Source organism: Myripristis murdjan, chromosome 11, assembly GCF_902150065.1.
Source record: "Myripristis murdjan chromosome 11, fMyrMur1.1, whole genome shotgun sequence".
Lineage (NCBI taxonomy): Eukaryota > Metazoa > Chordata > Actinopteri > Holocentriformes > Holocentridae > Myripristis > Myripristis murdjan.
In genome coordinates this window covers 6,426,430-6,440,392 of record NC_043990.1, presented here as the reverse complement: position 1 = coordinate 6,440,392, position 13,963 = coordinate 6,426,430, and the positions used below count along the sequence as shown (strand labels likewise).

General features: G+C 43.0%; 1 protein-coding gene across 1 annotated transcript in view; it reads left to right on the top strand.

Annotated features, from left to right (window-relative positions):
* The first annotated feature begins 3,944 nt into the window (after positions 1 to 3,944).
* The window catches only part of grin2da (glutamate receptor, ionotropic, N-methyl D-aspartate 2D, a), a 150,037-nt gene continuing 140,018 nt past the window's right edge, over positions 3,945 to 13,963 (top strand). The window contains 3 exon segments of the mRNA XM_030063907.1: positions 3,945 to 4,182; positions 4,270 to 4,442; positions 7,697 to 7,834. Of these exon segments, the coding sequence (XP_029919767.1) occupies positions 3,945 to 4,182; positions 4,270 to 4,442; positions 7,697 to 7,834 (549 nt within the window).

The window sequence follows — 13,963 nt, the reverse complement described above, 5'->3', positions numbered from 1 at the left end:
GCTCGCCGATCCTTTGCTGGACTTTCTGCCAGAACGGGAAAGACAAAAGCAGCGAGACGACGGCGACCCTGTTGTCTGAAAACATACCGTGGATCGAATGACTTGAGTGCAGCGGTTGAAAAAGCCTCAACTCTTAAATCACCAACATTACAAGAAACCGGGTTGTAAGTAGTGTGAGGATAAAAGCCGCAGCGCCCTGACAGGATCCCTGGGAAAGAAAAGCAAGTGAGAAAGAATTGGAAAATAAGCCGCGGAGAGCTGGAGATAACATTCATTTTCGGCGGCTGATTGTGGGTTGATTGCGGTGCATTTTAAAGCTCAGCGCTGATGGCAAAGAACACCAACTCAGTGTCCCAGTACGTATGATTTGACTGGTGGAGTGTTTTGACACCGTGCCAAGCTGTGCAGAGAATACTTTACAGTGCACGACAGGCTGCAGACTTGAAGTTCAGATACAGTGAATGATACTTTTTTGTCTCTGCTAAAATAAACCTCGACACGGTGGTCAGGTCTTGCCGTCGTCTTCAAGGACGACCGGCACGCCGCACATTATCTTGCTTACAGCTACTTATGAAAGAAAACCACCATTTGAAACAAAATACTAATTTATGAATTATTGAATTAGCCTCCAATGCTCTGTTAAAATGAACAATCCATAGATTCTTCTTGCATGCATTAATATTTCAGCGAGCTACACTGGCTTTCTTTTGATAATTCAGCCTCCAACCGTGAATCAAACATGTTTTGAAAAGCGAAATTCATGTTGTAACGACTTTTTGGCTGCAGCAGGTGCCGTTGTTTGCTATTTTGATTAATGGTAGTGAGCTGACCGGACTTTACGTGCAGAGTGACACATCAAATCTGTTTTCAAGTGACCGTCCATACCAATGGTCAGTTATTCATAGCAGCGATTACTGTTTGGAGATGTTGGACCACAGAGTGCTGCGATCGACCAATCAGGAAGGAGCATTCCACAGCGCGGTGTGATAAATATATGTATACAGGACATGCACCCTTCCCTCACTGTCTTCCACACAGCCTCATACATATGCACATTACCAGCTCCCTTCCAGACACCCTGCATCCCTGTGTTGTTTGGTCTCTATTGTTTCACTCCTCTATCTCCTCACCCAGCAGCTGAATCCTCTGTGTAATCCTCTCTCTCTCTCTCCCTCCATCCCTCTCATCTTCATCTCCCATCCCTCCGTCACCTGCGGGTCTTTCTCTGCTTCCATATTCTGCTTGTACCGACGGCTTATTCTCTGCGGCCCTGCTCTCACCTGCTCCTCTGGGTCCATCCAGATGTCGGCATGCTGTGACTTAGATGTCGCGCTGTGCCGGAATGCAGGAAAAACAAAATCTCTGAAAGTGTCAGAGAAAAAAAAAAAAAAACACCACATTGCTTATGCCTTTCCGTCTTGCAGGCTGTGATGTGATGACCTCACATGCTAGAAATGAGTGTTGATGGAATGAAAATCAGGCAAATTGTTAAAAGGGAAATAAGGCTGAATTTAAAGAAATACTTCCCCTCAAAATATCTCTTTCTTATCATTCACTCAGCTCGAGTTGTCTTGAATATTCAATGAAAAAAGTTTGCAAATGTGCATTGATTTTGGGATGTACTGAACATAGGAATAGGGAGTCAAAACTTGGAATATTACTCTCAAACAAAGAGTTTGAGAGTTTGATTTCACCTTTCGACTGCACGCCAACAGAAATGGCTTTTTGGTTTTTGTGCCTTTTTTCAGTTGTTGTCAGTGGTTCATTTGCAGCAGGCTTGTGTCCACCTCAAATTACACACCTCGTGTTTTGGGGAGACGCTCCGGGCTGCAGGCCGAGCATGTCTCCACTCTTTACATGCCACTATGTCAGTGTCACCATCCTGGGTTTCTCAAGCTGAATAAGTCAGTCGAACTGCTGCACTGTCATGTGAAAATAGCCTTTGAAACAGGCTCTGTCTCAGCAGAGCGCTCGGACCAGATGATAAATCTGTTCACGCTCAGCTCTCTCCCTGTGAGGACATCATGTTCCCACATCCTTCCTTTCAAAAGGAGCTAAATTTCTCTTGTCCATTTGTTTCAGGTTAGGCAGCCGCTGTTTATCACAGAAGAAGGATTCAAATCCTTTAGTCAGGTGAAATAAGCAATAGCATAAGAGAAAAATACTTATGAGCCCTGCATTCAGATTTTTCTCACATAGAGGTACAGGAGTATTATCAGTAAAATGTAGTTCAGTATGAAGTGTAAAAGTACTCCTTTTGGTTCCTTTCAGAGAGTTAAATTGTTGCTGCATTAAGATGTAAGAAGTATTTTAATGTAGCACTAACCTCTCCATATCCTGTTGGCTAGATATACATAACATTTTATGTTTTGCATGGAAAATCTTCTTTTGCAAAGTAACTAGTAACTCCAGCCATCACATAAATGTAGTGCTGTAACAAGTATGCAGTTTTGCAATGAAAGAATAAAATCTCACTAAATGGAAATACTCAAGTAAAGCACCGGTACCTCAGAACTGTATGGAAGTAGAGCACTGGAGTAAATATATTCTGTTGCTTACTGTTAATTAGATCTCTTGCAAATTCTTGCCAATTTTTGTGTTGCAAAACAGAGAATGAGGCACTGCTCCTTGCACCTTTGAGCTCTTGCAAGCGATGTTTGCAGCTGCACTTTGCACAGAAAGCAGTCTCCTGTGTGGAGCGTCCTGGAGGCTCAGTTGGCGAGGGTCCATGTGATTGCAATGTCCTGCGCTTGAATTCAGCCAAGAACCCTTATCGCATGTCATCCCTCCCTCTCTCTCCCAATCTTTCCTGTTTCTCTTGACCTCAGTGTGTCTAATAAAGGCAAAATGCCAAAAAAGATAATCGTAAAGAAAAAGGATGCTACGTGGGTACAGCCCTCAGGGTTTTATTCCCGCTGGCGTCACCCATGCAAAACAGTTCAGAGCTGATAAGATAACTAGACTAAAGCCAGATTGGGTGCACAAACTCAATTAAACACTGTTTGTGGCTCCATAAAATGCATTTTCTCTGCAACAGCTTCATACTTTACACTTAATTAGTATTAGCAACTTGGTTTCAGGCCTTGGGAGGGAGTTCAGTGGGTTCATTCACATGTTTTTATCAGACCATAGGACCAAAGGAATAACATCTATTTGCTTAAAACAGCATTTCTCTCTTCTTTAGTTCACGTCTGCCTTGTTCTGTCACACATGTCAGACTGCAGGTTCTGGTTTGAGCAGAGATAATGCTGAGACCGTCTCATATTTACATATCTTCATTGTATTTGAAATGGTAATCCATAAGATCCCCTCTTTGATTAGAACAACATCTTTGGTGGTAAGCAGCCATTGCTGTGTTGTTTTTGCACCGCACTTCCCACAAATCCCCATCTTTTAATTTCCACTGTTGTCCTATATAATCCTAAATGTCAGCAAGAATTTCCTCATTAGGAATGTAAGCAATAACACCACAGAAAGAATGTGCTCCGGCTTTTTATTCTTTTCACAAATGCATGAGATCTGAGTGAGTGAGTGCAGTAAATACTAATCTGAGTAACGCGTGGTTGTGTTACTTATTTCCATCGTTTTCTGGAGAGCGGGTGCTCCATAACTGCCACATAAGTCGCCCATCCCAAGTGAGATAACTTGACACGTTATATAATGATCATAAAAATAAGCAATGGCAAAGCAGATGTTTGAAAGTGTATTCATGGCCTGGTTAGGGAAGAAATGTGACAGTCTGAGCAGTGATAAAACACTATTTATATTCCAGAGTAAAACGTCTTCTTTTTTCTCCTCTGCAGGGTCGCCTCTCCTCGACAGGTGAAGCGCTGTGAGCGGCCGCCCACCCCACCACCCTACTGACACCCACCTCCCCTCTAACCTCACCCGGCTCCACCCGCCATACCCCATCCGACGGCTACCACTGGCCCTGCCTTTACCCCATGGTGGCCCCAAGGCCCGCCCTCTCGCTGCTATTGGCTGTCCTGGCCTGCACAGGGCCCGCCCGCCCCTCGCCCCCCCTGCTGCTCCGGCCCCGGGAGAGAGAGAGGGACTCGGGTGGCGTCAACATTGCCGTGGTCCACTCGGGCTCCTCCCTGCTCCCGGAGACGGCCGTGGTGGGAGGCGCGGGGGTTGGCGAGCCAGGACCCGGCCCGGGGAACGGCCCAGGAGGAGGAGGAGGTACAGGAGCGGGAGGGGGAGGAGGAGGAGGAGGAGGAGGAGGAGGAGGAAGGGGAGTAACGGCCTCAGGTTCATTGGAGGGAGCAGCTGCAATGGCGGCGGCGTCCTCCTTGTCGTCCCTGTCGCTGGCGGCGCTGGTTGGAGAAACAGTGATGACTCCTTCAGGCCAGGCCAACGTCATCTACCTGACTGTGAACGAGAGCAGCCCGGGCAGCCTGCTGCTGCAGCTCTGTGAGCTGCTGGCCACCACGCCACTGCAGGTACACAACACACACACACACACACACACACACACACACATATACACACAGTCCCTCTCTTTTTTGTGAGGCCTTTAAAGGACCATGCTATTGTTTGACTCAAAACCATTGGCTATTATTTTCCCTGCCTTAACAAACTTTCTGTGCACAGCTGTGATCAATATAATGTACAACGAGCTCATGTGCAAAACCAGGCATCTCCAATTGTGTTCATTTCTATAAGCAATCTTGTTATTCTTCTTCAGGTAAAATCAATCAAAAATATTGGACAAATGATCTCTTGGGCTTCAGGATGATCTCACCTTTCAAGCGAGCTCCTCTGGCAACACATGTTTACAGCCATTCATGTTGAAAAGGTGTAAAAAATCATTTGGTGCCGCTTGACATTTGAAATCGAGCATATCTCTTATGCATTTCAGAAACCTGTGCTGGCACGTGTTTCCTTGGATGCATGTCTTTGGCCAAAACGTCTCTGATTGGCCAGCTCTGAGGGCTGCAATGCAGACCCAAATTTCCTCAAAAGCAGAACACAAAAGAAATCAGACCATGCATGTTAAGGAACACAGTATTTTTTGGGGAAGTCGAGGCTGTTTCACTTTTTCACAAAGTGTGATTTACCTCTGAAAGCCAAGCAGCTCTCAGGTCACAGAGTGTTTGTTTTTTGTTTTTTTTCACACCTTTTCAACATGGATGGATGTAACTTGTGTTTACAGAAGCCTATACTGTTTGTTTACACCTGGCCACATGGAGTTTGTTAAAGACAGGAAAAACTGCCTACCGGTAATGATGTGTACACTGGTATGGTCCTTTAATTTTAATTTCCTTGTTCATTCATTCATTCATTCATCCATTCATTCATACATTTGTTTTAACTGTGTGGATGCCATAAGAAAAGACACACCTGCACAAAAACTGTCAGACCATTAACATGTTTGTCTTGTGTTTGTGTGGTTTGTGAAGCTGTTAATTTGCTCATTGATTCATTAATTTATTCATTTGTAGTAATTCACTTGTGGATGGGAGCAGACCTTTGGAGTCTGTGACCTCAACTGTGTCAACTGCTTTTCACCATACTGACAGGTAATAAATCACACCACATGCTATGCTTGATATGCGTAAAGGACATTCACTCATCCATCCCTTCATCCATTCACTATCTGTCCTTGTATCCATCTATCTATCTTTAGACTCCTCACTTGAGTAGTTGAAAGACCTTGTAACAAACGTCTAAGATCAAGTGTGATAGTAACACTCTTATGAAACACTTGCTATCTTATTTCCAGGTTCTCTGTCTGGTCTATTTGCATATCAAATGCTTCCCTGTGAGAATTGAGTTGTCAGCTACACTTAACTTCAATTTACTTTGGCTGTATCACTACAAGAAAACAAGCGTCCGCGTTATCAAACCAGCAATCAATATCGCGCCTCGACATATCATCAAGAACACTGACGGCCATTGCCAGAGCTTCGTGCATCTATTTTGCATGTATTAATACGGCAGCCAAGTCTCTCTTTGAATGCTGGAGAGAGGAGCAAAACATTACTGTTTTTTTTTTTTTTTTTTTTTTTCAAATAACATTTCTTCGAAACAACCTCGTCAACCCTATAATGACAAACTCTGAGTGGGTTTATTAATAAAAATTCATGCTGCATGGCCCAGCTACGTTCAAACTTACAGAACTTAACTTTAAACTCTAGTGGAGATTTCAAGGTTTCTAAAGATGCTATATAGGGAAATCTGCATGAAATGACACACAAGGCATCCGGATATTTTCTATTTAGATGTAGAGGTACATCCATACAGCAACGGCATCTTGGGTTACATTACCAAAAGTTTGTGGACACCTGAATACCACACCCATATGTGCTTGCTGAACATTTAATCTCAAATTTGTTGACATCAGCATGTAGCTGGTGTTTCTCTTTGCTGGAGAGGCTTTCGATTTTGGAGCGTGGCTGCAGGGATTTGCTCCCATTCAGACACTAATGCACTACAGGGGTCTGGCACTGATGTTGGTCAACGGGGCCTGGCTTGTAAACCTTTTCTTGATGGACTTAGCTTTGTGTGCAGCAGCATTGTCATGCGGTAAAAGGAAAGGACACTCCCCAAATTGCTGCTACAAACTTGGAAGCGCACAGTTGAATATCTTTGTGTTCTGCAAGATTCCCCTTAACTGAAATTAAGAGGCCAAGCCCGAAACATGAAAATAGGCCTGTTCTGTTTGAGCACGACAATGCCCCTGTGCACAAGCAAGTTCCATAAAAAAAGTAGTTTACCGAACTTGACTGGCAAATATGTACCCTGTTGAACACCTTTGGGATGCCGACATCCCAACATCAGTGGCTAACCTCAAAGATGCTCTTGTTTCTGAATGGGAGCAAATCCCTGCAGCCATGCTCCAAAATCTGGTGGAAAGCTTTCCAAGAAGAGAGGGGGACCAGCTCCATATTATAACCATGGTACTGAAATTAAATGTCCAATGTTCAGATATTTCTGTGTTCAGATATTTCACTCAATATCGTGTTATTTACTTTCACTGAAGAGTTGCAACCAGCAGATATAGAATATATACGTGACATTTTTAAACAATATGGAAAAAAACACTATCTTCTATCTTCTCACTTTAGGGGAAATTCATGGAAAATAGTTCAGTAAGTATGCAATTAAAAGCAGGACTTCTACAAAAGCTACAGCCGAAAGAGAGCTTTGTTTGAATCGAAGTGGCCCATAAAGCCTGCAGCTTATCTCTTGTTTCTGTGGCGTGCACTAGATTAAGCTGCACAGGTATGGACAGGATGCTGGTGCATTGTAGAGGCTGATTTGATTTTATCTCCTTTAACGCTGATTGCCATGCTGCCAGGTGAAGGGGTCGCATTTTTAAAGGCCTCCTCCAGTTCTTTTATCACTTCATTAAACATCCTAACCTTTTGAAAGATTATGTTTATTCAACAATACAGGTATTTGTGAGCAGGATAAGAAAATGGCTTTCACAGCTTATCCTGAATAAGACCTTTAGTGGAATATGAGCTGTTATCTTGAGTGCTGTGCTCAGTGTGTCAAAGCACAAATTGTGCCAATGTGTTTTCCTCACTAGTTCAGCACTTAATTTTAGCGTGAAAGAGTGAAATACCAAATTAGAGCTTTGATGAAGGAAAGTCTGATTGTAAGCTTGTGGAACTGTGTCTCACTGAAGCTAGTCTAATGCCTTTGTCTGACAATGGTTTTCCTTCTGTTTTATTTGTTTGATTTCCAGGGTTTGGTGTTTGAGGAGGAGAGACCCCCGCCTCCTAACCGCGCCCCTCTGGCCCCCATGCTGGAGTTTGTCTCCGCCCAGACTGGCGTTCCCGTGGTCGCTGTGGGGGGAGGGGCCAGTCTGGGACGAGAGCCACAGGTACAACACATTACTGAGCATTGCATCAGTCACCTCTTTTAATTCATCTGGACCAAAACAATAACACTGTGTGTATTTCAAAAGGGAAAACACAGACTGTACAAAAAACACTGTGTGAAGTGGCTGAGAGGTCACCCACTGACTTATGCCGACTTTTTTTTTACTTTTACCCATTGACTTACACCGACTTTATTTTAAAATAATACAACACAACGCTGTTGTGTTGTATTATTTTAGATAAGATGTAGTAAAATTAATGGATGGAGCAGGAAATTACAGCCCATAATTCTCTTATATGGTCACAAAACACAATCATATGCAGGTTTGAGTCTTGGCTAATGCTGCTAGACCAAATGGCCATGTGGACATGCCCCTTTACTTCCACTAACATTCACAGAAAAATAAAATTGTTTAAAAAACATGGGAAAAGGAAAATACTAACAGGAGAGGCATTAGAAGAAATTAAATGATCTATGGTAATTATAACTTCTCCAAAAAAAAAAAAAAAAAAAAGTCATTATACTGTGTTCCTACATAGAAAATAAGCTTTAGTGCCATTGACTTTTATTGAAGTAGGTGGAGTTTAAAGTGTTGCAGCCAAAACACAGACATCAATAGAGAGACTGATTGTAAATTTTTTAAAAAATGCTTTGATTGATGTGACTAATTAAAGCCAAGAGTCTGGATTTTTTTTATCCGTTGATCCCAAACTTTGCCTTACCAATGTGATTGAGCTCTATTGGTCAGAAACAACTCCTCATAAATCTCAGCATGTTATCATTTCTTAATTTGATCCATCCAAATCTGAATGTTTTCAAAGGCAGATATCTGAAGCAGAACCAGCGCTGTATATCTCATTTGTTACCCAGAAAAAAGGGGTCTGAGTGAAGATTTGCCACGTCCTCCAACTGTTAGGCTAAAGGAGGAAAGTTTCTCTAAAACGGTCAACATTTCTGACAACCTGCCGCTCTGACCTCACAGCTAAGCTGCGATGAAAAAAGTGGGGCAATTTATTTCTTTCAAAATTGCTCTAATTCTGTCCGTCTTGCTAAGCCGATCAGATTCAGCGTCAGGACCGCTTCTATTTACCGAGCAGAATGAATGTCCAAGTAATTTGACATCACTTGGTGCAGACAAGTGAGTCAAGTGAGTGCAGTCGTCCACAGCACCAGAGGTCAGAGAACTAAGAGGAGGCGCAACTGCAAAAGCAATCAATACATTATTAAATTTCATGTTCAGGGTTCGATCTTTTTTTGTTTTTCCCACGGCACAAAAGGACGGCGTCGGGAGCCAGAGTCAGGTCAGTTAGCCAGTTATCAGAGCCTCCATTCATAACAATGAGTGGTGCTCGCTCACCTTGCACTGAGTGATGCTCTCTCAACCACAGCTACAGTCTTGCCTCACAGTTGCAGTGGCAAATATACAAGTGACACAAAATTATTTGTTGCTGCTGAATATTTTAGTTAGGCCTTCAATCAGACTGAGCTACATAGCAGTTTTGCATAATAGCTGTGGAAGTCTGCGAACATTTTGTCAAACAGGCTGCATTATGACAGTGGCAGACAGCTAACCTGCTGCAGTGTGGTAACAGAGCAGAGGGAATGACCCGGTGACTTCAGGACTGTAGTGACTTTGGCTCCAGCAGCAGTCGATGCTGCACACCCAGCTGAGCGCTGTGGGGCCGCACTGCATCTGTACTTATTAATTATTATTAAAAAAAAAAAAAAAAAAGCAGTGGTGTTCACAGGAGGAGGCGCACTCTGCTTTTAATTAAGGCACATATGGTATATTACTACTTTCATCACAACAATATGGAGTCCTGCTCTTGAGGCTTCAAAGAGAAATGTAACTTATTCCTGTGCCACATTTTGAAGTTTTTGGAAATGTGCCACTAAATGTAAATATGCTAATTCAACGCACTGAATTTTTTTCTGAGATTTTGTGTTTTGTATTTACAGCCGACAAACTTTTCTCAGCTTTTCTCGGAGGGTGAAATGATCTCAAACCTCAATGGGCGGAGCCAGAGAACCACAGCTTATAAATGCACAACTTAGTATAAATGGTTATAAGTGTTTTGTTTGTTTGTTTGTTTGTTTTTTTCTCCATTCCATTCTAGAGGACTATCTAGCTAACTAGCTAACTATGTTATTTGGATAGGTATAAGATAGCTAGCTTGAACATGGAAGATAAGCAAGGCTAGCTAGCTAACCTAACTTATTATGGTTCAGATGCATTTCTGTAGTTTTTAGAGCAGCAGGCTTTCAAATATCAGCTTCTCCCTCTTTTACCTCCTGTCTTTTTCCGCTGGGCTTTCCTCTAAACTTAACTGCGGCTCTTTGGCTCTGCCTACTGAGGTTTAACTCCGGGCGGCTCTGCCTCCCAGGAATGTTTGTATAAATAAATTAAATACAGAATTTGCTCTTAATTGCCTCAGGGATGCCTTGCCATGCACATTTCCTGGCACACGTCAAGAATCAATCAAGAATCAATCAACCTTGTGTCAACAGTGTTCCTGAACCTCCGTCCTGGGACACGAAATCAGTCACAGGCGCTGTTCTGGTGGGCGCCCACATGACGAGAGCGCGAGCCGAGTATATTTTAAAGACCCGGCTCAAAGGGAGATGCAGAAAATCGTTTTAGGTTTTGTGCTACACCACTAGTCACTCCCAACAAACTCCCCATACACTCTGCTCCCCGCTGGGTCAGGGGAAGCAGCCGGGCTTACATCATGAATCAGGCGGCTGGTTTGATATTTGACCTATTTCTGTGCAGGATAACCTGAGGTGAACCCTGTCGAAATGAAGTGACGGCGTTAAAGTCCCTAAAGTTTCCTCCTTGATCCTGTACACAGACATGGGGCGGTGATGATTAATTTAAACTAATCCAACTAGTTTAATGTGTAATGTGGATTTTTTTTGGTGTGAATAATTAAAGGTTAACATCGCACCCCCTTCCGAGGCTGAAAAACTATCAAACTATCAAAAAAGTGCATATGCATGGCTCAGTCTTCCCCCTCATTTCACTTTCAGCTCATTTTCCGACTCTCAGCATAGAATTTAATGCTTTTTTCTGTCCCTGCTTTGTTCTAGTTTTAGAAAAAAAACACACAATGGAATAAAAAAAAGTGAAAGTAATGAATTCCTCTCTCTCCGCATTGTGTGATGTTGAGCCAGTCAGTGTCCAGATTAAAAATGTGAGTGGTGCAGTGGAGAGGAAAGCGATCATTGTTTCTTTTATTGACATTGAAAGGCTAATTCAGAAGCCAAGGACTTTTTTGACAGACAGACTGAGTTATTCCTCCGAGTGTCCCTCTCACTGAAACTAAAGTCAGTCACGAGGCAGAGGGAACGGGCTAAACACAGAGGAACAGCTTAGGGGACTTTGGAGACACACACACACACACCTCACCATAGCTTCCATGGACACACATTAACACACATGTAATAAAGGCCGTTTCCCAACAAGACATTTTTGCAACTTTCACACACGCGTTTTTAACCTCTTTCACTGCATTTGAATCTGTTTTGTTATATAATTAATCACCACCAGTTTGATGTCTGCAGTGTGTGTTAAAATGTCTGATTGGCCAATAAGATATCTACATTTAATCAAATGATGTATGTACTGTAGCTGTGGTTCACACGATGGGTTGCAAAAAAGACAAACAGCAACTCATTATTCCAAACAGCTGTGTGAGAAGCAGGACAGCAGGTAGAAAATCCCAAATTAAAGTCTTTACTTTAATTTATTGCTTTTATTTCCTGGAGAACAGTGTGTCTGTAATGGTGGCTTCATGCTGCACCAGCAGGTGGAAATACACATTTAAACCAATAAAATCATCAAACATTTGTGAGCAATCCCACTGATCCCAGTGGCCTCCACAGGGCGTGTAGATGTGTTTCCTGTGAGGTGTATACTGGGCAAAAATGTTCATTTTAACCCTTTGGCGCATAGCGGTCACTACAGTGGACAGCTGTTTAAAATACATTTTCTCCTAAATGCAATGGTTTCTATGGTGGAATTGCATATCAGCTGTTAGAATGCTCTCTGCTGCTCCCCCCATTGAGGTTTATGCAGAGACTGTCAATTCTTGTTGCTGAACACATATTAATATTAGTAGAATGACATGATAATACCAGTCCTGCATCCTTAAAGAAGTATAGAGACTCGCAAAAGTGTTCATGCCCTAAGAAGAGTAAAAACACATAAGAAAAAAATCTTGACTCAGGCTTTCATAATTCATGCATCAAAGGGTTAAAGGGAAGTGCGAATGGTGCAAGGAGAAACTGAACAACACTACAAGCAAGTTCATCCATAAATCACTTATCGATAGAAATCTGGGGTGCGGTTAAAACGGAGATTTGGATTGGATTTTCACAACACATATCGAAATGGCCTCTCTCTGTGCTGTGACAGGTAGGTGGAGTGGCTGTTTTATGTTCCTTATCAAGTGTGTTGTGGGAGAGAATGAATTCGTACATCAGAATGAGAAGCAGCAAGTCAGTTTGAGATAGATGCACCGAAAGAGAAATAACAATGAGAGAGACAGAGGAGCGAGAGACTGCAGCTGAGTAAGAGACAGCGTCTTATGTTTCAGTGAAAAGACACGTTTTGTCCGTTCATTCATACAGTATGTCTGTGATTCTGTCTGTGGGTCTGTGATTGGCACATCACATGCAATCTCATGCAACTAAACTGCATTCTCAATTTTGAGGGGGACAGCTTTTGAAATTGGATGATGTTTGTTTGTAAGGTGTCACAAGAATGCAGTCTGAAGCCGACAAGTGAGTTTTATGCCTGAAAAGCAATGTTTCTCTAAACTGAACCAAGTGGTTTTGGTGTCTAATGCAACAAAACTGGCTAAAATGCCGCCAACATGATGTGCCAGATATGTTGTTCAGAAACTAGAAAATTTGTGACGTGCCAGAAACAAATGTAATCTGCAACAAAATACGCTTCCCATCAATGTGAGTAAGAATGCAGTAGTTGTATGGGAATGTATGTTTTTGTAGGCAGGGCTGCAGTGGAGCATCTGCATGTTGCAGGAGAGATCAGGCGGCCTGGGCGAACCGCAGCCCAGGGGTTAGGATGGCCTCCCTTCACACTCAGTATTAACCCAGGCCTTACCGTTAACTCTGCGATGAGGATTCAAACTTGAAAGTCAAAGCCCAGGGTTCATGTCTTCAGATCACTCGCAGCACAGTTTGCAATCGGACAACAAACATAGTTTTGCTGTTGCTTTTGTTCTCACTTCAATTCACAGTGCACACCTTAACCCTGACCCTGGAAAAATCCCCAGAAGATCAGGGGCTTCATTTGGCCCTGGGCACAGAGTGGAGATGTCCCACATTCTGAGTCACAAGTGTGAACAGACAGTTAGCCCAGGGCTAATGGAGGTCTTAGCCCACGGCTAAGTACAGTGTTTGTTACCAGGATATCTGCTGAACTTTGGCTGCTGCTCCAAATTGTAGGAAGACTGGATTCATTTGTATTTCTGCTCTTCACCTCTTGCAGGTTCTTGCTTTTTTTCTGCTGCAAAGGTGAACCAAATTTGCATCAGATTCGGTGTGAAAGGTGTTTGCACAAATGACACCTGTTTATCTCGTGGGCTACAGACTATGTAATTATAGCAGACTTGCTGTGATTAGACCTTAGCTTACACATACATACCACACGCCCACACAATAACTTATGCATGCACGCAGTACCGGGCCATGCATGCAGACGTTATCTTATCCACACTTACCACACACGCGTGAACATGCAGTTCCCTCTATACCTGCACATCGTCTCCGCCCCCGTCCGTCCTGACACCGTCTTCCCTTTCTGTATCGAGTGATATTGAGCAGTCTGTCATTACCTCTCAGTCTGCGTTTCTCTCTGGCTTATAATCATCTGATCTCGCCTGCAAGATGCAGATGTTCCATCATGATGTGCCAGTCACATCACACACTCCCGGGATTAAAGTATAGGAAACATGTCTTTTCACTGAGCCATTAGCTGCTGTCTCGCACTCAAACGCAATCTCTCTCAGTCTCTCTCTCTTCCTGTTTATCTGGTGCTCTTATTGTGTTATTTCTCCTTCGGGTGCATCCAACTCAGATTCACCTGCTGCATCTCATCCTGATA